General features: G+C 41.0%; 2 protein-coding genes across 12 annotated transcripts in view; one reads left to right on the forward strand and one right to left on the reverse strand.

Annotated features, from left to right (window-relative positions):
• Nucleotides 1-13: 13 nt before the first annotated feature.
• CIMIP1 (ciliary microtubule inner protein 1) overlaps nucleotides 14-21710 on the reverse strand; it is a 28336-nt gene continuing 6639 nt past the window's right edge. For 2 of the 4 annotated variants that reach the window (XM_048074651.2, XM_048074652.2), the window contains exons 5-6: nucleotides 3194-3340; nucleotides 124-263 (exon numbers count right to left, since the gene is read on the reverse strand). In XM_048074651.2, coding sequence (XP_047930608.2) covers nucleotides 163-263; nucleotides 3194-3340 — 248 coding nt within the window. In that variant the 3' untranslated portion in view covers nucleotides 124-162. Of the gene's footprint in view, nucleotides 264-3193; nucleotides 3341-17848; nucleotides 17884-21710 lie in introns of those variants that run through there. The other 2 variants (XM_066978404.1, XM_048074653.2) reach the window with 2 other exon arrangements.
• Nucleotides 194-20493, forward strand: ANKRD60 (ankyrin repeat domain 60). 8 transcript variants are annotated; one of them, XR_010825363.1, is made up of 7 exons: nucleotides 194-1436; nucleotides 2189-2319; nucleotides 3839-4004; nucleotides 4549-4736; nucleotides 8611-13896; nucleotides 14734-14876; nucleotides 18055-20493. XR_010825363.1 is itself a non-coding variant. In XM_066978400.1 (5 exons), the coding sequence occupies exons 1-5, from the start codon at nucleotides 1256-1258 to the stop codon at nucleotides 8653-8655; spliced, it is 711 nt and encodes a 236-aa protein (XP_066834501.1). In that variant the 5' UTR covers nucleotides 194-1255; the 3' UTR covers nucleotides 8656-20493. The 8 variants fall into 8 exon arrangements, 3 of the variants coding, with proteins under 3 accessions (XP_066834501.1, XP_013046272.3, XP_066834502.1); XR_010825364.1 differs by having other exon boundaries at nucleotides 14734-14872; XR_010825362.1 differs by having other exon boundaries at nucleotides 8611-8775; nucleotides 13761-13896; nucleotides 14734-20493.

Below are 21710 nucleotides of genomic sequence, written 5' to 3' on the forward strand. Positions count from 1 at the left end.
TGGGGTGTGAATGTATTCTTTTGGTTAGTGAAGCTTCTCCCTAGCAAAAATACACTGGTTTCTTATACCAGGGTTGAGCGTGGAATCCATCATACTGATGATGGGAGGGAGAGGGTGGATGAGGGAATGAGTAATCAACACCTGGCTGGTTGGTTTTTCCTTTCATATCGGAGTCTTCTGTTTCTTCTGCTGCAGTTGTCCTTTTGTTCCTTTCAGACACTGACTGGCTGCTCCACCCTGTGCTCTACAACTTCTGCCAAGCGCTGCAAAAGAACATACAGCCTTTCTTTCTTTTTCTTTGCACGATGCAAAAGTGGGAGGAATAAACAGCCCCCTATACCTCCTAGTAAAGCCTACCCACACACTTTGAGGTAGGACACAAGGCCCCTGGGTCACAAACTGGAAAGGCAAATGGAACAGCCATATGCTCTTTTTATGACACACCAAACTAAACACGTATATTGTGTCCTAAAATTGAACAAAGAAAACAGGAACATAACATACGGACAGCTTGGGTATTTACTGGAGTTACTGTCTTGTCTACTGCTTTCCTTTCAAGTGCCTGAAAGGTACCTGCAAGGTATGGCTACCTGAAAGGAGGTTGCAGCAAGGTGGGTTTTGGTCTCTTGTCTCAGGTGACAAGTGGTAGGACGCAAGGAAACCCTCAAGTTGCACCAGAGGAGGTTAAATTAGACATCAGAAAGAATTTATTCATGGAAAGCGTGGCCAGGTATTAGAATGGGCTGCCCAGGAAGGTGGTGGGGTCACCATTCCTAGAGGTATTTAAGAGATGCGTGGATGTGGCACTTAAGGACACAGCTTAGTGGTGGACTTGTAGTGTCAGGTGACAGTTGGATTTGATCATCTTATGGGTCTTTTCTAACCTAAACGATTCTGTGATTCTAAGTAAGTTTGTGTCATCCTAGTGAAAATCAAAAAGTGGTCAAGAACAAAGAAATCCTTCTGTAATCATCCTGGTGCGTTACTTTTGTCATGTTCCCGGCTGTGTTCATCCAGGCTCTTCCATCACACAAGCAGGTTGTTCTTCTGTGATGTCACTTGGTGCTGCTTGGATACTGTAATGTGCTAATGATATACAGGGGGTCTATCCTCGATGGCATGGAGGGTTCTGATGATAAGGGGAGTGCCTAGGGAAGGGAGGAATTACGACTGGATATAGACCGTGTCCTTATAATGATAGCAACTTTTTGTAAGAGGAAAGTCTTATAAACTTCTCCTAGTCACAAACGACTTGATGACCATGTCTTCCTTGCCTCCAGGGACTTTTGGTGTCCGCCTCTGTCTGGCTGAAACTAATGAGATGTTTTCACTGCCTCAGTGCCAGAATGACTTGACTCTGAAGAAGCTTAAGTCCCATTTAGAATTATTGACTGGGATCCCCCTTCATTTCCAGCAGCTTCAATACCTGGATGAAAGTGAGAACGCGTAACCTCAGGTTTATGGAGGTTTTTCATTGTGTCTCTACCTGCTAGTTAGAGCTATGTGTAAGTCCTGGGTGCAGGTCAGAGTTTTTTCCTCTTTTCTGCTGTACTGCAGTTGGAATTCAGCTCTTGACTTAACTTTGCTTCCTACTGCTGAGGGATAACAGTCTAACCAACAGGGTCTTCTTAGGAGATTAGAAATTGCAAAAACTGACCTCTAAATTCCTGTTTGGCCTTGTCAGTAGCCAACACCAACACCTGGCTGGCTTACCTCAGCCTGGCATAGCTCTAGCAAGGCTCTGACTAACTTCACAGAGTTGTGTGGAACAGTGTTTGTGCCCACTGCATCAGAGATTGCATGTCGTTGGAGAACTTAGTTTTGGAGGTTGCAAGCAGGGAGGTTGCAAGCAGAAAGCTTATTTTAGAATGAAGACACCCTGTGTGCATGGATACACTCAAGTATTTTCTCCTATGGTTTTGGTACTTAACGTGTTAACTGTAGCTGTCTGTGCGTTACAACCATATTATCCCAACAGCACTGTATTCTAACCTTTTCCCGGCTGGGAGTATGTCTGTGTTTTTCATAGTTCTAGCAGAGTGGGACCTAAGGTGTCCTTGATGCGTAATGACAGCAAAATCAGAGAACATGGACATCACTAAAAATAATTGTCACTTTTTTTTAAGCTGGTCATTTCCATCTTCTCTGAGGATATATTGACTTACTTTTACTGTGTTACTCCCTACAGTGGATCTGCTAGATGATTCTACATTTAAGGACAATGATATTGTCCGTGGTGGAACAATTACAATGCGTATCTGGAGACAAGATGGCTGGGGGCATCTTGTGGCAGCTGCTGCGAAAGGAGACACTGTGAAGGTTGATTCCATTACTTTGGTGAACGAGTGGGGTGTGCTGTCTGCAGAAATGCTGAAAGCATATTGCTGAAGGTCTTAAGTGCTTTTATAAAGCAAGAGTTCATAGAGAAAATAGTGGGGAAGTCTTTAACGGAAGAGACAAAAATTAGGTTCGTTGTGCTTCTTGTAACAGTGAACAGTGGAAACTAATAATCAAGGATCAGGAGCCATTCTGCATTTCTTGCACTTCACCTGCTGCAAGCTTACAGACCATCTTGATTTTGCAATACTGTCAAGTCTGATTAGTAAGACAGCTTTTTTTTTTTTGTGTGGAACAAATCATTTCTGTGGTGCTTTTATAGAGGGCATGCTGCTTTCTTGATTTAGGGCTGAAATGTTGTCTCAGCAGAAACACAAGGTACTCTGATTTGTACTGTAAACCTTCAGGCCCGAACAGATGTGATCATGAAATATCCTTTGGTGCCTTTCATAAAGAACCATTATCTCTGCCCTGGCCAAATTCCAGCTTGGCTAATTACATTCTGTTCCTATGCATTTCCCCATCCATTGCAAATGGATACCACAGGGTTCTTCACTTCCTATCGTTAACTGTTGTGTAGTGTTGCGGTTCGTTGGTAAGCAGCTGTTCTGCCTCGTGCCACAAATGGTTTGCATTTTGCTGTTGGATGAAGTGTTGCTTTTTTTCCCATGTTTTGAGTTCCCTGTGTATTAGTGTAGAGCAGGAAGCAGAAAGGTGTGCCACAAAGACAATAGTCTCCTTTGAAATGAAAGATGTATTGGAGGGAAAAAAAAAAAGTTTGACACTGTTGACTTTCAACTGGAAAAAAAAAATGAAGAAAACTGTACAGCTGCTCTACTAATGTGCTTCCACTTACTAGATGAGGAAACCACGGTGCACTGTGGAAGATATAGTCCAATGTGTAAATGACTTCTCAGGAAGAACAGCAGCATAGCAGCATGAGGCAACTGGAAATTGTTTCGAAGAGGCCTCTCAGCAACACTTAAAGCCAAACACATCAGTTCTAAACAAAACAAACAAAAAAAAATCACAAACCTCCTTCTGGGAAAGAATACGATACAGGAGTGTGTCCTGAAGTAGTCTGAGTTGTCTGCTGGAATTAAGGCCCGAAGTCTTGCTTAGATCCTAAGGACCTTGTGCTTACATGGCCAATGGTGTGTTCTTCCCCCAAAAGCTTGGAATCTGGTCAGTCTCCAATAAATTTAAGAGAGGGACAGGGACTGCAAAGAGATATGGGTTTGATAAGATCTTGTGGAGCTCAGTATCTATATAGAAAAGGAAAACCCAAATTTAATGTTCCAAGGGATGGCTGTGAATAAACGTCATTAGATATTATTCTGCCTTATCTTGATTCTCTAATATAAAACAAGCAGGTATTATTTAGGTGATCATAAAATGATTTATGCAGTGTGCTAGCATACCTTATGTGCAGATATGAGACTTTATAAAGAGTCAGGTTATGCTTTTGAAAGAGGCTAAAAGGTTTCTGTTTATTCTGCAGCTGGCCCATCTGGGAGTTACAGAGGATTTTCCTGGCACCACACCATATGCAGAAATACTGGGAGCAGAGCAGAAAAAGGAATGGGTAGCGCACCGAGCTTTTGTGGCACTGTTTGTTGCCAGCCACAGAGGTCATGTTAAAACTGCCACGTTTCTCCTGAGACATGGTAATGTTGTTAGATAGAATGATTCTTCTCTGGCTGTACCTGCACAGCATACCACACCTTCCTGCTTACCAAGATCATAAAATTTTACCCAAATCATCTTGCATATTTTGTATTTGAGGTAGGGAATGTATTAAGCCCATCAGTCCCGATGTAGACATTAAAACAATGAAAACTGTTCTTGCTAAATGTAATGAGTTTGCTCTTAAAGTAGCTAAGTTCATAATGCGAAACAGGAATTGGTTTTTTTACTTCCCTCTTTTTGAGTAACATTTATTTCTTGTGTTTGTTTTTTTAGCATCTAGAAATGTTCGTTTTTATCAGTCCCATGCAATGTTTTATCAGTCATATAAGAAATAATAGAAATACACAGAAATACAGGAAGAGTTGCAAGCTCTAGTTCTATAGCTCTGACACTTGAGTTTTTTGTTGTTTTGCAACTTGCCTTTCCCTAGGAATCTGCGTTTGCGCAATGGGCAGTCCTTTCCGTCAGTTATCTCCTTTTTGTGAGCCTTGTCACACTCGGACTACGTGTATCTCTTTGCAGGTGCGGATGTGCATTCGAAAACCCCGCTAGGAAGGACCGCTCTTCATGTAGCTGCTGTCATGGGCCGCTGTGACTGCATTGAGCTGCTCCTCAGCTGTGGGGCACAAGCCCTTGACCCAGATAGCGAGGGACAAACAGCAGTGAGCCTCGCCCGCCTGTGGGGCCAGCAGCAGAGCGAGCGCATGATGGTACGCTTCCAGTGGCGGAGGAAGTCAGCTGCTGCTGTGCTGCCCTCCAGCTCCGAGAGTCAGGCCGGGCAGCAGACGTCTGGCCACCCGTCCTAAAATACATATGGCCTATCTTGGTTCTGGCAGATTTCAATGGACAGTGACTTTCTCAAAGACACACTTCAAATATAGGTCACTAGGTGGGGTTTGTAGGGTTTAGTTATGAAATAGGGTCATGTACTGGTGATGCTGCAGCGAAGATGACAGCTAGCTTGACAGCACCGCTCGCAAACACGCTCTTAATTTATAGGTTAAATTTTTTTAAAATTGTTCCGTAGCCAAACTGGTCATTTGGTTAATAACAGCTTGTAGGAGAGCTTGAGGCTGTCTACAAGTTCTTTGGAGTGCTCCTTGCTAGGGTAGTTTCCTAATAGTTGGCAACAGACCAGGGTGATGTAGTGTAACGGGTATTTCAGGGGATTGGAAATCCCTAGATCTTTAATTCACTTCTAGCCCTGACTGGCTTTATTGCCTCCAGCAGATCAGTTAAGGGTTGTTTTGTAAATAGGGCAGTTGGCCTGTCATGATAGGGTGCAGGCAAAGTTAACGTGCATGGAAGTGGCTAATTACGATTGCTCAGAGTCAGAATTGGTGCTTTCTTAGAACCTCCAAAATCTTAAGCCTCAGGAACTTGAAGACCGGGATTTCTTCAAGTCAGTGACTTGCTGTCCATCTGCTTTCAAGAATCCCACGTTCCTTAGATGCTTAAGTAAAAATACAACTCATATTCTCGTTACATCTCTATGATGAGTAGAAGGAAGCTGAGCTTCTAGTCTGTTTCTTGAGGGCTTATTAGTGTCTCAGTGCTCCATCTTCAGCAGTTTCCATTGTTTTGCTTAGAGAGGCTTGGGTGGGTTTTTTATTTTTTTTCCTGAAGAGCTCAGCACTTGACTTTTACTTATCCATAGAAGAGGCAGTTCTCAGTGGGACAAGCACTTATAAGAACTTGGCCTGCTGCTTTTTTTTTTGCTTGCAAAGCCCAGTGCACAGCCCAGAGACTCTACAAATAACTAACATAAGTTGGTTTTGGTTTCTTGTGGCAGAGTGTTTTTTTTTGTTGTTGTTTTTTTGTTTTTTTTTTGACTTCAGTGCCCTGCCACTGGACTATGTGCTGAACCAGGAACGGAGACAGAGCAATGAAAACCATGGATTCAACTTCTAGAGTAACCTAGGAAAAAATTACACGTTTACTGCAGCTTTCTTTTGTGAACTAAAAGGGCTTTGGGGTGGTGGCTGTGCTTTTTTGCTGGTATTGCTTTCCTTGAGTTTAAAAGGCTGCAGCCGCGAGGGAAAGCGAGCCCGTGGCTGCTTTTTGCCGAGCCTGGAGCCGCACAACGCCTGCAGAGCGAAACCGCCGCGGCGGCCGGCAGAGGGAGCCCGGGCACCGGGCACTTGGCGCTGCGCCTCCCGCTGCCGCTCGCCGGAGCAGCGGCCCCGTGTTCCTTCCCGCCTGGCGTTTGTTCGCAGTCCAGCTCTTAAGTTTAAGATGACAAATATCAAAGAATATCCGAGTTGGGACGGGCCCACAAGGATCATCGAGTTCAGCTCCTGGGTCCCCAAAGGACCACCCAAAAATCAGACCGTGTGTCCGAGAGCGTTGTCCAAATGCTGCTTGAACTCCGGCAGGCACGGTCCCGTGACCACTTCCATTAATTCCTTATTTTAATAAAGTCATAAAGCAAGGTTCGGAACTTCAGGCTGTGCCAAGTACCGCTTGGGAAGGCGGTTCCTGTGGGAGGCCGTGCGGCGATGCTTATACGTGCTGACAGCAATCGGAACAAACGAATGCAGACTTCCCGCTGCGTGAGGGGAGACTCGCAGGGTATCGTCTAAAGGAAATTCACTTAAATGGGTCTTAAGTTGGTTACTAATTCTATGTGCTTCAAATACATGGTTGATAAATAACTGCTTAGGAGAATGGCAAGATCACAATTTCTATCAGAGTGACCAGTAGACAAGATACAAACAATGCTGTTTCTGGTGTTTTGCTGAGTGTTTGAATATTGCAAGCAGGATTATAGAGAAAAGTCTATAGAATTCCTTTATTCTTTTTTTTTTTCTGTTGTCTGTCTAGACTGTGCAATCCGTACCCAAGCTTCTAGAAACGGCGAGGGGTTTTGTAGTTGCTTTTAGACATTATGCAGCATGCCACATAATTCTAGGAAAAAACAGACACAGAATGTCAGACAGAGAGAACTGGGTGACCTCAGGAGAAGGATGCCAGAAATGGTAGAAAATTATGTTAGTATATGATCACGTAGTGAGGGACAAATAGCAAGTATTTTTTACTGGTAGCTGGAGATTCACCCTTTGGAAAGAACAGAACAGAAGTCACCAATGCATTGTGTCTGGGAAATGGGAATGCACCAGTCCAAAATTGTACTGGGGCAAGCTAGAAGAGAGCAAATGGCTGGGCAAGTCCGGCACTGGAGCAGTGCGTGCAGTTCTTATTCAAGAAAGGTGAATTCAAGCTAGAAGAGACCCCTAAATTAACCAGGGGAAATAAATCTCTCCTCCTGAGAGGGCTGGCAGTGTTACGGCAGAGCCAACAACAACAACAACAAAAAAAAAAAACATGCAAGAGATTATATTACTCATCTTAGATGACAAATGCTTGGGAGATCTAAAATAATAAAAATAAAAGATATTTATACTGAAGGGAACTGCTGGGATAGTAAGACCAGAAATCAGAATGCATTTTGTAGCTCTTGGTCCAGTGGAACAGGACAGAGAGACCCAACCAAATGTGTGTGCCTTAGGAATGCTGCTGTGTGTTCGAGTGCTCTGGCACGCTGTTTGGACTGGGTGGCTGCATTGCTAGATGCTGATTTTATTTGTCGCAACACTGTGTTTGCTCAAAGCTTCTATGCCAAAGATGTAGATGAAGCAAATAATATTGTCTGTCTCAAAGGAAGCAGCTACACTATAGTGTGCAGCAGAATCAGGGAGACAGCACACTGAGGGACAGACCTCAGACTGAAGTGGGGCTGTTGAAGAGACTGAGGGTCTGAATTCTGAAACGCATACTCAGTTCTGCAAGTACTTCATAGATGAGCTTGAGAATTTGAGTTCTGATTTATATAGTATCAGGAACTCTTGTGAACATTAAGTTTTGGTATTGTACTGATGCACAAAAGCCTGCTTCTAGAAGAGACGCTGTAATAACCTGTTCAAGGAGAGGAAACAAACAGACAAGAAACAAAAGGGTTGTGCGTTTTGCGTGGCAGTCATTGCTTTCTCTTCTCCATGCTACAGCAGAGGGAAAGGATCAGTCTCCAGAAGACTTTAGTGAGGATTCGTTAATGATCTTTGGGATTCTCACATGAAGGAACAGGGAGGTCATTATGAAGAAGAAAAGGCATCAGAAATGTCTTGAGTCTAATTAGGCCCAAGGCAGGACAAATGTCACAACTGTCTTCTAATATTAAGAAAACCAAAGCAACTCTTTTGGAAGGACTGTGATTCCCCTGGATGCGAAAGGCAGTAAGTTAAATAAAGATGACAAGCGCAGCAATAATTCATCACACTTTCTTACCATTATCAGCTTCCCTCTTTCCTTGCCTGGGCAGACCCCCAGTGTTGCTCACAGCCATCGTGATGGCTGCTGTTCCCCCAGAGCCCTGAGCAAGCTAATGCTCAGCAAGCCTGAAACAGTGACTGCTGCTACTTAGAAACAGGCACCCTAGCCAGGGACAGCCTTGGATGTCTATATAATTTCAAACATCATTGAAACGTTCCCCAAATGCTTCCCCTTTCTCCAGAAATGTTTCCAGCTTTACCTGAGTTACATCCCAAACTTGCTTATGTTTACTTTGTTCCTTTGAGCTCCTTGTAGATGGCTGCTGCAGAAGAGAAAGGCTTGTGCTGTTGCCACAAGTGATGCGCTAAGAGGACATGCCTACTGGTGAATGGATGCACCTATGAAGGAGCAGTACTGCAGTGCCTGTGTTGCAGCCTCAATTTTGAGGCACCTTGCTGCTTTGTATCCCGAGGCTGTCAGGTGAATGATGTCTCCCTGTGTAATGGGGTGGATCCCACTCATTTGGTCAAGAGCTGTGCTTTGCTTTAGGCAGCAGGCAATCATCTCCCTCTGATCCCAGTTCATAGCCCTGAAACCTCCTTGGTGTTAAAGTTCCTTTCAAGGAAGACAGAGGCCACTTATTTTAAAATCTGTCCTCCACTGATGGAACTTCCATACTTGTATTGGTATGGGTCCCTCTGGACTCAAGCAACACCTGGGTAGAGTTAGTGTGCTCATGTGTGGTATTAACACTCCTGGAAGCCTAATGCCACTGTTGATCTAGTCTTACTTGCAAAATATCACCTACAGCGGACCTCCCTACGGAGGCTGGATACTGAATCTGGATACTGAGAGTAAAAACCTGTGATTACTTTGGCATTGCACAAAGAATTTGTTAGCTCAGTGAATTTTTAAATAGAAAAAAGAGCAAGCTTGTTGTTATACCTGTTCCAAATTTATCTATAGACAACAGTAACGCAGAACGCTGTGGCAATCATGACGTTCATTTCTCAAAGTGAATCAAATGAATAGAAATTGTTAAAAGCTAGAGTACAATATAGCATATAAAACCCAACAGACATCAGGAAACTCGTACTGATTGGACTCTTAGATGTTGTTTTGCTCTTGCTTGGGAAAGAGAATTGTAGTCAGCTTGCAATCTCCCTGACATTGTTCATGGAGGAAGCAGACAAAAAGTACCAATGAAATAGAAGGCCTGCAATTTAGTTAATTTTATGCAAAACACAATCAGCATTCAGACTGGGAGTTACCAAGCAGAAATGTATTGATAGAGAAACCAAAATATTCTCTGTGCCTAAATGGTGAAATATTAAAATAAAATCTCAAGGAGACTCCCAGAGCTCATGTAACTGTAGGCCAGAGAAGATGCAGAGGTGAAGTCTGACACTGCCAAAGTCATCAGGAGTTCAGTGAGGTCGTGACTTAATCCCTGATACCTTAGGCCATGCATCTACATGGTATGAATCAGGGCAGCACTGGTGTGACAGACCCTTGTTATCAGTAAGAACAAAGAGAAGAAAACTTTTTAGGAGAGTGATTAGAAGATTTAGAAATTATTGCTTATAAAAATGTTTTTAAAGGATCCATTCTAAGGAGGTAGCAGGGGGGAAAAGAGCAGTAAAGGAGGATGGTAAAGGACAGAGAAATGGAAAGAACTGCAGGTCGGCTGGGGAAGGTAATCATGAAGGGGACAGTTATGCAAAGATCCGTTTCTAGTCTTGGAGACCTGAATTGCTGATGGTGGACACTGATGTTTCGTCTTTCATTTTACTTCCCATTTTAGCATTACAGTTAAATAAGTGGACACCAAATTTTTGTACAGATTAATGTACACTTCTCTTTCTCAAACTTTGTGCATCTCACTAATTTTTTAATTAATCAGTCTTTGTGCCTCTAACGCCTGAAAGTTCCAGTCCAGTGTGCATAGTCCCTCTCTGTAGCACCTCTGCCTGTAGCAGAACCTATGTATGAATGCTTTTTCTGCCTTCAGTTTTTCAATTTGCAGTGTTCCTTGCATTTTAACCACCAACTGCGTTCAAAGACGACCAGAAGTTGGTTGTGAACTCTGTCTGAGGATCATGTTGACCATTAATATTTAGAAAGGATAGTGGTTTACACAGGGGAGCCAAAAGCTATAAGCTTTCTAGTACGCTTTCAACATCTAGCATGCTTCCAATACCGTTTAGGTTGGTTTAATGCCTAACCTACACTGCAATTGAGGTTAGTGCTTTGGTTTTCTTTCAAGTTCCAGTTCCCCATATGCTGTTCTGTTTGCAAGATTTTCTTGACATAACTGTCTGGTATGGTTTGCTGGTGTTTTGCTAGGATTCCTGTGTGTTCAGAAGCTAACAGGGGAACTGTCAACTTGAAGGCCCATCTTAAAATATGGCCCTACTGGCTTGGGATAAGAAACACAGAGATTGCTTGTCCAAGCTTCTTCCGTGGAATTCGTGACACTATTTCAATTCCTTTGGTTTCCAGTAACCAAACAATTATTGGGGTCAAGCAGAAGTCAAGGTATAAAGATTCATCACTATGAGCTTCCTTACTTATAAGCTGGGCCATATGTTAGAGGAATGATCTGGGCTATAGCAGTTGTCTTCCATCTCTTGATGAGCGTTAGTATGCATAATTCAAATGTACATGTGTTTGAATTCCAGCTTATATTGATTGAATTGCTCTATGATAATAAACAGGATAAATAAATCAGATGGAAGTAAAAGCATTGATGTGCTCTATGGTGATGGGGGGATTAAATTCAGTGCTGTGACCTTGAGCAGGATGTAATTTCAAAAGTGCCTCAAATATGATGATGACATAAAATAAGGCTAAGGAAGCTGGAGGGGCAGAAGGACAGGGGACAGAGGAACAAAACAAACTCATTCAAAATGATTTGGATTTATTAGGATTACAGGCTGATAAGTGGCTTATGCAGTTTATTGTTGGGAAGTGTAAGGTAATGAGGCCAGGGACCGCAGGTAATCAGACTCCAGTCAGAGTGAGAGCAACGTGGAATACAGATCAGAGCATGGCAAAAAGGGCACGCGCGGCACTGGGGGAAGTCGTTTCTAAGGGGAATAGCTGTCTTGATGCTTCTTTTCTTACAAAGCTCAGCTCTACAGCTGTGCTTGCTGCATGACTGCGAAACTGCTGGCCCCGCTAAAGAAGCTTCTGTTCAGCCTTGTCAACACATGAGCTCGCTTGTAAATGAGAGATGGGTTTGAAACGCTCTTTCTCTTTGAGAATCTCCAAATACAGTTGTACCTTGTTCTGGGAGCCAAGTAAGTAAAGCAAAGAGGAAGATGGAGGGAATATAGCCGTGTCAGCATGAATTAGAGTAACAGAGTCAGGCCTTGTCTGGTAGTGTAAAAGCAGCCAGTAATCCTTTCATGCTGGTTTGGCCAGGAAAATTTTCTCCAAGGGCTATGAGACGGGTGCCTGCTAATTGCAGGTGAATAGAGGAGAATCTAGCTTTTGATGTTACAGGAAAAGTGAACTGCAACCGAGATGCTTAATAGTTGATCACACCGACTTTAGAAAAACAGAAAAAATGTAGTTTCAGACTAATGAGCACCTTGCTGGGCAATAGTAAAGCAAAGAGAAATTGGTGAGTCTTTCCTGTGGATGCTAATCTGGAGGTAGATTCCACGGTTTTGAAAGTACTTGTGTTATTCTGGTTTCCTTTCCTTATCTTTAGTTCTAAAATCTGTCTTCATCTTAAAATGTTTCTTTTGTCTCCTAAATTGCAAGGTTTATATTTTTCTCACTTGTGGCCAAATAGCTTTTGAAACGCAATTAAAGGCAGAAATAATAAATGTATGCATTGAAGTCTATTGATGTCCTCACAGCTTTCTTCATTCTGTTAGATAACATATTAGCCACTCCTGTTTAAAAGTGCTTTCTCAGATTTGACCCATATCTCTAACCATCATTTTTACACTTAACACCTAGAGCACATCAGTAGCATACAGATCTCTCTCTTTAAGTCCTCCTTGCTTGATGCTCTGTTAGATAGAAATTCATTATTTTCATCATTTAGAACAGTTATGTTTGCAGTAGTTGACTAAGGCAGTGAGGAGCTACAGGGAAGACTGAACTGGGAAGAACAGAAGCTAAGGCAAATCATGAATGATAACTTAATCACAAATCCCAGTGCTTATGTCATATCAGAATTGAGCCATGAATGTAGAGTAGTGAATGATTACTTGGGGAGATAAGAGATGCACTTGGTATTTTTCCTTTTCTGAGTCTCTTCAGACTTTCGTGGCCTCTAATTAACATCCTGTCCCGTTCAGTGTTCCTGTCTGGGATACCAGAAGCATACTGGATGAGCTCTAACGTGCACTCCACACCCATCTAGAGAAGTACATCTTCCTGTGATTCCTTACATTGTTGTTATAGTAATGAAAGAATGGTGGCCTCTGTGTATTTATGCTTCCCGTTTCTTTTATCCATTGGTTCTCCACAGCAAATGGCCAGTGTTAGAATCTGCATCCTTGGAGTTCTGTTGTCGGTTTGGGCTGTCATCACACGCTTAGCTAATACCCTCTAGTAATTTTCTTATTCACATGCACACTTAATGTCCTTAGTCATTAGACTGAAAAATGTTAGCCTTGTCATAGTTAGTGACTGGAAGCAGAAAAGTCCATTTAGTTCTCAGGGGAATGAATTCTAATTTTCTGCTTGTCAGAAAGTGACATTTTACATATTTTTTTTTCCCCACCAGTTTAGTGCTAAATTTAAATGTGTGTGACATAGGAATAGACTTTTTGTCTGTGCTAGACACCCCAAAAGACTTGGCAGGTATCCAACGTATGAGACTCTTGACCAATAGCTACTGCTAGAGCTCACTTCATGCACTGAAGAGAATGGGAGGTGAGAGTGAAAAGTTAGAAATAAGAGGTCATTGCAGAGGGCACATTAACATTGCATGTCAGAATGCATATTTTTTCCCCCTTGAAAATATGGATGAAAAGCAGCTCATCTGGAATAAAATATCCAATGAAGAAACAAATTATGCTCATCAAGCAGGCTCATACTAGTATTTGTCATTAAGATGTGACACCTTCTATGTAATGTCACAAACTACTGGGAGCCTTTGAAAAGTGTACTGCTTTGAAAGCAGCTTGTCTGTAGATATTGAGTTCACTGTTCTATGAAAGGAAAATAACTTGTGTCTTGAAAAATGGATGGCATTTATGGCAAAGAGAAATAATCCTCCCACAGATTACAGCTGTTCTTTGCATTGTGCTGGTGGTCTTATCTCATCAGTGGATATTTTATGTGTTTTTTTTATACATTTCCATAAAGCTGTTTTGAGGAGGACATTGTGTGCTGGGAGCTGGATGTATTTTAAGGAAGAGACGCCACTACAAAGAACTTAGAGTCTAAATTGAAAAGATGGATGAAGTGAAAATAAGGGATGGTTATTTTGCTTTTTACAGATGGGAACTGAAGCAGGAGAGAGTGACTGTTGTGGCCAAAGTCACACTAGGAGTTCATGGAATTGCATCCTGATCTTTGAAGTCCAGTTCCAGTATCTTTACCGTATATTGTCTTTCTGTTCCCTTGCTGCTGAATGTAGGTTTGATATGCACATGTGTAATGAGCCAAACATGTTCTGCATATGTTTAGCCATATTCTGACCTTAGGAACATGAAGCAAGCTTTTCCTGATATAGTTAGGAGTGCTTTCATGAGTGGGCTTAACCCAAGGAGTGCAAAATAGTATTGGCATTTAGTTTAGGAAACATCTCATGGGCTTTTGATGGAATTGGTGGCACTTTTTTTTGTTGTTAGTGTTGTGATAATTTACAGATTACAGGTAACAATGCCTGTGTAATAATCAGAGATTCAGATAAAATCCAGAGATGGTTTCTGAATCTACACAAACACTTCCAAATCCATTGCATGTGAGGGAAATAAATTCCTCATTGTCCTGACTGATTTTTCCATTCTCCTTACTTAGGAAATATGTATTTTCTGTGCAGTTCTTTGGGCATGATTTATATATTATAATACATGACAAGTATATGCGTGCAGAGTTAGAAGGGATAATGAAGAAAAGTAGTTGATGAAATTGAATTACGCATAGTAAAATTGTAATTTTATAGAGAAGTTTGTGGTCATTAAGAGAGAATGAAGCTTGCTTGTTTACTTCAAGTTGTGAGAGATCTGAGCTGGAACTACGCTCTTACATGCTTTAATACTTTATGATGTCTCACTGTAATTAGAAATTCTTTTCTAACTTTTTATTTGGGCCTATCCTGAAGCAGTGTACCCTGCCCTGCACTCTCTTCTTAATAACTTCCTATCCTTTTATGCTATTCTGGACCTGTAGGCAGTAGGTCAACTGTTATCAAGGCTTCATTTAAGGAGCGTTTGTGATTAAACATGGCTGTAAATCTATTCTCTGCAGTTTGGACAGATGTGGCCCTGCCTGCAAGTAGCAGCTTGATTACAGGACCCTGGGCACCAGCTGAAGTCTACATTCAGAGCTCTTTCTTAGAAGCACGGACTCTGGGAGGCTCACGATGGAAGTCCACCTCTGCCAGATAGTAGGTCCGATATATGTTATGTCAGGTATCCAAAAGCCACCAGGTTTAGGTGAGAGTAGAAAAACAACCTCTTGGAACCTGAGCTATTAGACAAACTCTGTAAACTGGATGTCACCTCACCATCTGGGGATCATTAAGTAGGCACTGATGAGGCAACAGTGTGTACTTATCCACTTTTTCTACATTAAAAATTTTGAAAATCACCAGTAGAGAGCCCCTTTTCAACACAGCAAGAGATTTGGCTCACTGGATACGATGACCCTTTCTCATATGTGGATGCTTTTGTTATACCATGAGCACTGTCTGCATGTGCATTATAGCTCCAAAACAACCCTAGCAATACTGCCAAATACACACATGAAATGAATATAAAATACATTCCAAATAATTGCAGTATTTATGTAATTTTGCCTTCAATGTTTCATGAAGCCTTATCAGATTTTTAACTCCAGCAGAACCAGTAAGCTGATAGGTGTACACAGCAGTGCAGAGTGAGGCAGAACCAGCCTGGTAATGCCTGTCATTTTTGACAGTGACTGATTAGCAATGACTCCAAGGGTATAAATGAAAGGAGAATTAAAAGCAGACTTAGGGAATCCTTTTTCTTTCTTGAGTCCTTTAAGCACAATACTGCACAACTACAACGGAACACAAAGAACCTGTTTTGTTCAGAGCTGTGGTGAGAGCTGTTGAAATTGGTCTTTTCTCATTTACATACGAGTCAAATGATTAAGGGCATAGCTCCTAGGACAACAAACATCAGTAGTGCTCCCTGAGAGCAGCACCACTGCTGCACACACTCTCACTTCTCCTGTGACAGAAGCAGCACAGCCAGCCTGGTTTCTCAGGATTTGGGGTTAAGCAAAAAGGGCTATTTTGTTGTTGCTAGCAATTTGTTGTTGCACAGAACTAACAACAGCCAGAAAGGAAATGAGGTGGGGGACATCTGTCTGCTCAAGTGAAGGAATAACCAGTGTCCCTCCCCACTTTCTCTACACCCTGAGTGCCCTGTGACACTGGCACTATTTGGTAACTATCTTGGCTTCTGCTAAGAGAAAGTAAATGTGTGGGGTTTGTTCATTAAGCAAGTGTTACGCTAAGATGGAAGCTGCACTGCACATAATGGGGAGCACAAGAAATTACTATAGGTTTCATTTAAATAAAAAGGATATGGCTGTGCTCTCGCAATAAGATCATAATGGCTGCTTAGTTTTTCCAGACAAGGACTGTAGCTTGCTGTGTTTTTTTTTTTTTGGGCTCTTGTTTTGTTTTTGTTTTCACTCCAGCTTTTAAGGATGAGAATGTTGTGTCTGACGCATGTCAGCAAGCAAAGAAGAATCACTAGCTTAGCTGGGTTCGTCTTGCTCCCCTGTGAGGAATAAAAGCGTTAACTGTCTCTCACTTCAGGAGGAGAAGGGGGAGTGTTTTCAGCCTGCGAGAAGTGAGAAGGCATTGCCAGGTTTAGGTCAGGCTGGAGCAGGGGGCTGTGTGGCACTCTCAGCAGGACAGATTAGCTGGGTGTCACACGGCAGCCTGGAGGCATCATGCGGAAAAGGCAAGAGACAGAAGCGTGTGTGTGCGCGTGCAGGGTGTGGGGGGTGAAGGCTGCCATGTCTTGTTTTGGTGCAAGGCTGTTCCCTACAACAATGATCCTTCTGGGAAGCAGACTCGGAAGATGGTTTGAATAAAGAGCCTTTGTCAAAGAAGCAGAGAAAGAAAATGGCCACTTCTACAGTTCCTGCATTAGAGCTACTTACAATGCCATTGTCTGAGCTGTTAAAAACATTACTTAACAGGGCTCCTGAGCGGTCATGTTTAATCCTGATCTGGCGCCTACAAGGCCTGATCCCGCAGTCAATTGCACCCAGTGAAGCTGGAGCCATATATCTGTAAAGGACTGAGGGAAGACAAAGGATTCTTTCTGTTCTGTTTATTTCTACATGGTTGCATCTATTTTTATGCTTTGAAGTTCTTAGATTTATTTCAATCACAGCTTTTTCAGTGAATCATATGAAGCACGGTAAGGGAAATACGAGGTTAAGTGCCAAATTCAAAGTTGAGTCAAATGGGTAACATACACACCCTGGGACTACAAGGTGTAGTTTACTTTAATAAAAACACATCATATTGATTCATCATTTCAGACTTCAATATAGCTGTGTATCTGTCACGTACCTGTCACCAAAGCAGGCTGTATAAGATTATCAAATAATAAAGAAACAGTAGAGCTTAGAATAGAGACCTGGTCAGCTGGCTCACAATAAAATTCATAAAAATGTATCTCCATTATTATTGTTCATTTTCTAGCTTATTGATACAATTCCTTCTCTCCATTCCAAAACAGTTAAATGAATAGATACAAACTTAACGGTTCCTAAAATTGTAGCTTGCCTTATTATTGCAACGCGTGCAATGACCATAGGTTTAAAGATCTTTTACGACTGAGTGAATTCAGACCAAGCCCTAGCAACTTCAGTTGAGGAAATTTAGTTTTTGCCTGTGTCCGATCTAAAGTTTGGGAAAAGCATCCAAGTATTCAAAGATTTTGATGCCACAGGGCATTAGATATGCTTCAGTATGGTCTGTATTGCAACACAGAAAATGCCCAAGGAACACGTATGGAACCTGAGACGCTGTTTTCTGGGTCTTACAAAGACATTGGAAAGTGGGACCAGACGGAATTTCAAATGATCTTTCCTTGTAGTCCTCTGCCTGTGATAACAGCAGCTTACACCTCAATCATGTAATAGTTTTTTGTGGATTATTTAAGGAGTAAATCTAGTATTTGAAATTCTGCTATTTATTATTGTTCATTTTAAATTGTGGAGAAATGAAGCAAGAAATTGGATAGAGTTTTCTTAATTTGTTACCAGGAAATGCAGAACTTTTATATAATTTTAATGAAATGAAAAAAGAAATTCACCACTCTTGGGTGAAAAATGATTACCTTTTTCTCAGCTATCCTTGAAATCCTTAGCTTTTCGTTACTGATGCAAGTCAGGAGTAATAAACTTAAAAGATATAAAAGATATGACAGGTAATTATCCTCAGAGATACTCTTTAAAAAAAGCTATTTTAATGTATTGTACCATAATGTACCTAGCATGCTGTAAAATGTAACCTCTATCATGCATTTCCAAAGAGTAGGAAGTCTGCTTATTGTAAGCTCTTTTTTTTTTCAGATACTCTCATCTCTTACAAAAGAAAAAAAAATGCACCAAGAAGTAACAAGCAGCCTTTGATCTATAATTTCCTGTGCTGTTGCTAAACACAGTGAATTTTTTGTACTTGTAGAAGGTTTACTAAGGTTGTGTAATGTTACTTTTGAGATCAATGTACTGATTTAAGAATAAATAAATCATTAAAGGCTGGAAAAATCTTACACTGGGGATCAGACATAATGATGCTTTTTGCTAACCTGCCTTAGAACCTTTTGAAGCTGCAGTGTTCTGAAGAATACATTGCTTTGTGTGTCCAGCCTGAACTTTGTACGCTATGGTAAATACAGCTGCATCTGCTTAAATGAATAGGAATTAAAATTAACCTGCCGTGTTTACTTTTATGTCTGATTCCATCTGATCCTTCTTCTCTGAACATCTGGTGAGCTGCCTCTCCGAATGCTGAGATGCTGTCCATAAGATAGTGTGTGACAGCCAGCTGAAGCCGTGGCAGCTCATGGATGGAGGAGAGGAAAAGACAAGTGCTTCACAACTCTCTTCATGAATACAACCCCCAGCTTCTCTGCAAACCTTGGGCTAGGTAGGTGACCAGTGGCTTGCCACCACTGAATGGTTTTAAATGTTTCGTGCTCTGTAAGGGCCTGTAAAACCCAGTGCTTGGACTCATAAGCACGTCTTTAAAGGTGGCAACATCAAAGTCTTTACATTGAGATTAAAAGCAACTCTGTGGTACTGTTCACATTATATCAGAGAATTTACCAATAGAAACCTTAATGAAAATAAGCCCACCATTGAGACAGACAAGAAAGAGTAGTCCTTTAATTTCTTTGACCTGTTCTCTGTGTAACAGAGCAAGTGTTGGTGTGTGAGCAGCCTGAAACCCTAAGGTCAAAAATATCTCCAAATCATCTGACTTGGACAATGGACATCGGATTTGGACAATTTGACAATGTCCATTTCCCGTGTTGTGTTTCACTGGTGCAACATGAATCAGATTTTGGAAATTTCTTTGTTTTTGCAAAGTTTCTGGTTTTGTTTTGAGTATTGCTTTACTGCTGGTCTTTTCCGTGTCTGACAGAGTAGACCAGATTGGTAAAGTTTTTTTCACTGGACCTGATCAGTTTCACAGCACAACAGTATCATTTTCCAGAACAGTTCAATTTATGACACTATAGTCCTATGAAATGGTTTGACATGCTTTCAACTAGTTAAATAACAACTTGATGGGATGTGAAAACCACAGGAGTCAGGAAGGAGGTAACAGTCAGCAAACGGGCCTTATCTGTCTTGCTACAAAGACACGTATGGTTGCAAGGGGAACTAAATACAACACATTTAGGAACATAATGCAAGGAGTGACCTGGACTGGGCTTCACATGGGAGTAGAGATTTTGGTCTGGTTGATAATGACTGTGTTTGGCTAGTATTTGTTGCTTTGGGACTTTATAGAATGTGGAAGAAACCACAAAGAATCCTTCACTAAAGGAAATGATGTGTGTGAATGCCTTAGATCTCCAAAAAGGAAAAAAAAATAAATTCCACCTCTCCTGTTTTGCAAGGCAAACAATCTCAGAACGAAAGTTACTTCAGGCTGACAGAGCAGCCACAGTGGGAACTGGAGACAGTAATTTCTAAACAGATTTAGGACTGTAGTAGGTATCCATTAGGGTAGTCAGAGCATGTACCTTTGTAGCAATGTCTCATGTAGAATAGCAATTAGAGTCATTCTCTAAGTGGCCACATTTTACAGCAGCTAAATCAATTGGCCGTCCACATGCTGTTTCTGCTTTTCGTTTTGCATGTCTCAAGACTTACAGCAACATTTCTATGGTGACTGCAATTTGACCAGTGCTACTTACACAGAATCACTATTTTACTATCATCTGATCAAAAATCTTTACTCTCTGCTGCAAATGCATTTTAAATAAATTCAAATCTTTCAAATCTGAGCTCCCTGTAAAGTATCTTGTATTAATTGTATTATAAATAGCAAGTGCCAGTTCTAAAAACACAGAAAAGAACACATTGTGAAGGTTTTTTTTTGCCACCCAATTATGTTGTTGATAAAGCAAGCAAGTGGTTATGAGAAAGATCACTCTGATTTCATAGTTATTCATCTTAAATGCAATTGTCATTTAAGACTCTACTGTTATTTCATCACACTCCCAGAAAGGTAAAACCAAGCAAAAATCCACAGTAGCAAAAATGTGTGGCTGACCTGCTTTAATGTCTTGCTGTGGTGATTGTGTATCAAATACACAAATTTTTTTGCATATGCAATTCTGAAAGTGTACTCCATAGTTTCTCTCTAAAAACAGCCTGTTACAAAGAACTAGTTTAACTGAAAACAATAGTCAAAAGATAAGATGGCCTCAGTTCTCTGAAAAATTTGAGTCAACTATAGAGGAATTGATAAGTCACTTTGTTAGTATGAACCATAGGCCACCAAAAACATTATAAATGACTACACCAAATGAAGCTTACACTGAAGCATAGAAGACATCTAAATACGCTATCATCCTGTTTTCAAATTCTGGTGAAAAATAAAGCACATAACTTTTTATATATGTTTAGAAACATGTAATTCTGCTCTGACTTGCATAGAAGCAGAGGCCTAAGACACTTACGTAGTTTTGACTTTTGCTGCATTTTTGAAGTGATTTAATTTTGTTTTGAAGCATTTTGCCAGTGTGTGCACTGAGTTCACTAACACTGTCCTGACCTTGGAGATAGTATGATATTTTACAGTGTGCAGTGACATTTATGTGCCCAGCTTGGCTTCAATAAATAGGTTAATTTCCACAAATTAGATGCCAGGTTTCAAACATTACAAGGTGATTTAATAAACCTGTATCAGCGATTTGGATTCACAGCTGAGGCAGTTGACTGGGCAGTCCTTTGTCAGTTGCAAATCCAAACCAGCCTTTTGGGCTGGGAAAAGAAATAGGTTTATAGTACCAAAATCCCAAATATATGGATCAGCAATTGACTGATTTATGCTATAGGAAGTTTAAATTGTAAGTAATACTCCTTACACATCCCCCCTATATATTACTTATATAAACTAGTATAGAAACCTAGTAATGAAAATAAAGCATTTAAAATTTAAATAAAATATCGTTCTTATAATTATCTTGCTTGTTCAGTGAACAGTTTACATATGTTATAGTTAGTAGCTAAACTGCAGTTTAGTTTAGATTTGCAGAGTCTGATTCCAAGTAATTCTTTATTCTGGTTTTAAAGTAATGTGACTGAAGTTAGTTCTGCTATGTATTCTCATTCTTTGGTAATCTTTCCAAAGGATATGAGTCATTTCTCCATTATTTGTAAAGAATATGGAAAAAGTAAAATATTATTTTTTTGTGGGCACTTGGGTATAAAAAAAATAGGCGGGATGTTGATAACTGTGAGTCATTTCTTGGGAAGAAGGAAAGAGCAAACACTAGCTGCTGACCTACTGCTATGAAAGCCATGGACTTACTGCTGACTCAAGAAACAGATATTGATTGCTGCAGAGAACAATGGAGATCTTGTAGCAGGATTAAAGAGAAAAGTCTTTCCTCTAAGCAATAAGGAGTATTAAGGAACTGCCTGTGTTAATTTCTTGGAGGCTGCTATTTGTTTCAACAATCTTCTATTTTAAATGTTAGCCAGCTAGA

Source organism: Anser cygnoides, chromosome 16, assembly GCF_040182565.1.
Source record: "Anser cygnoides isolate HZ-2024a breed goose chromosome 16, Taihu_goose_T2T_genome, whole genome shotgun sequence".
Classification (NCBI taxonomy): domain Eukaryota; kingdom Metazoa; phylum Chordata; class Aves; order Anseriformes; family Anatidae; genus Anser; species Anser cygnoides.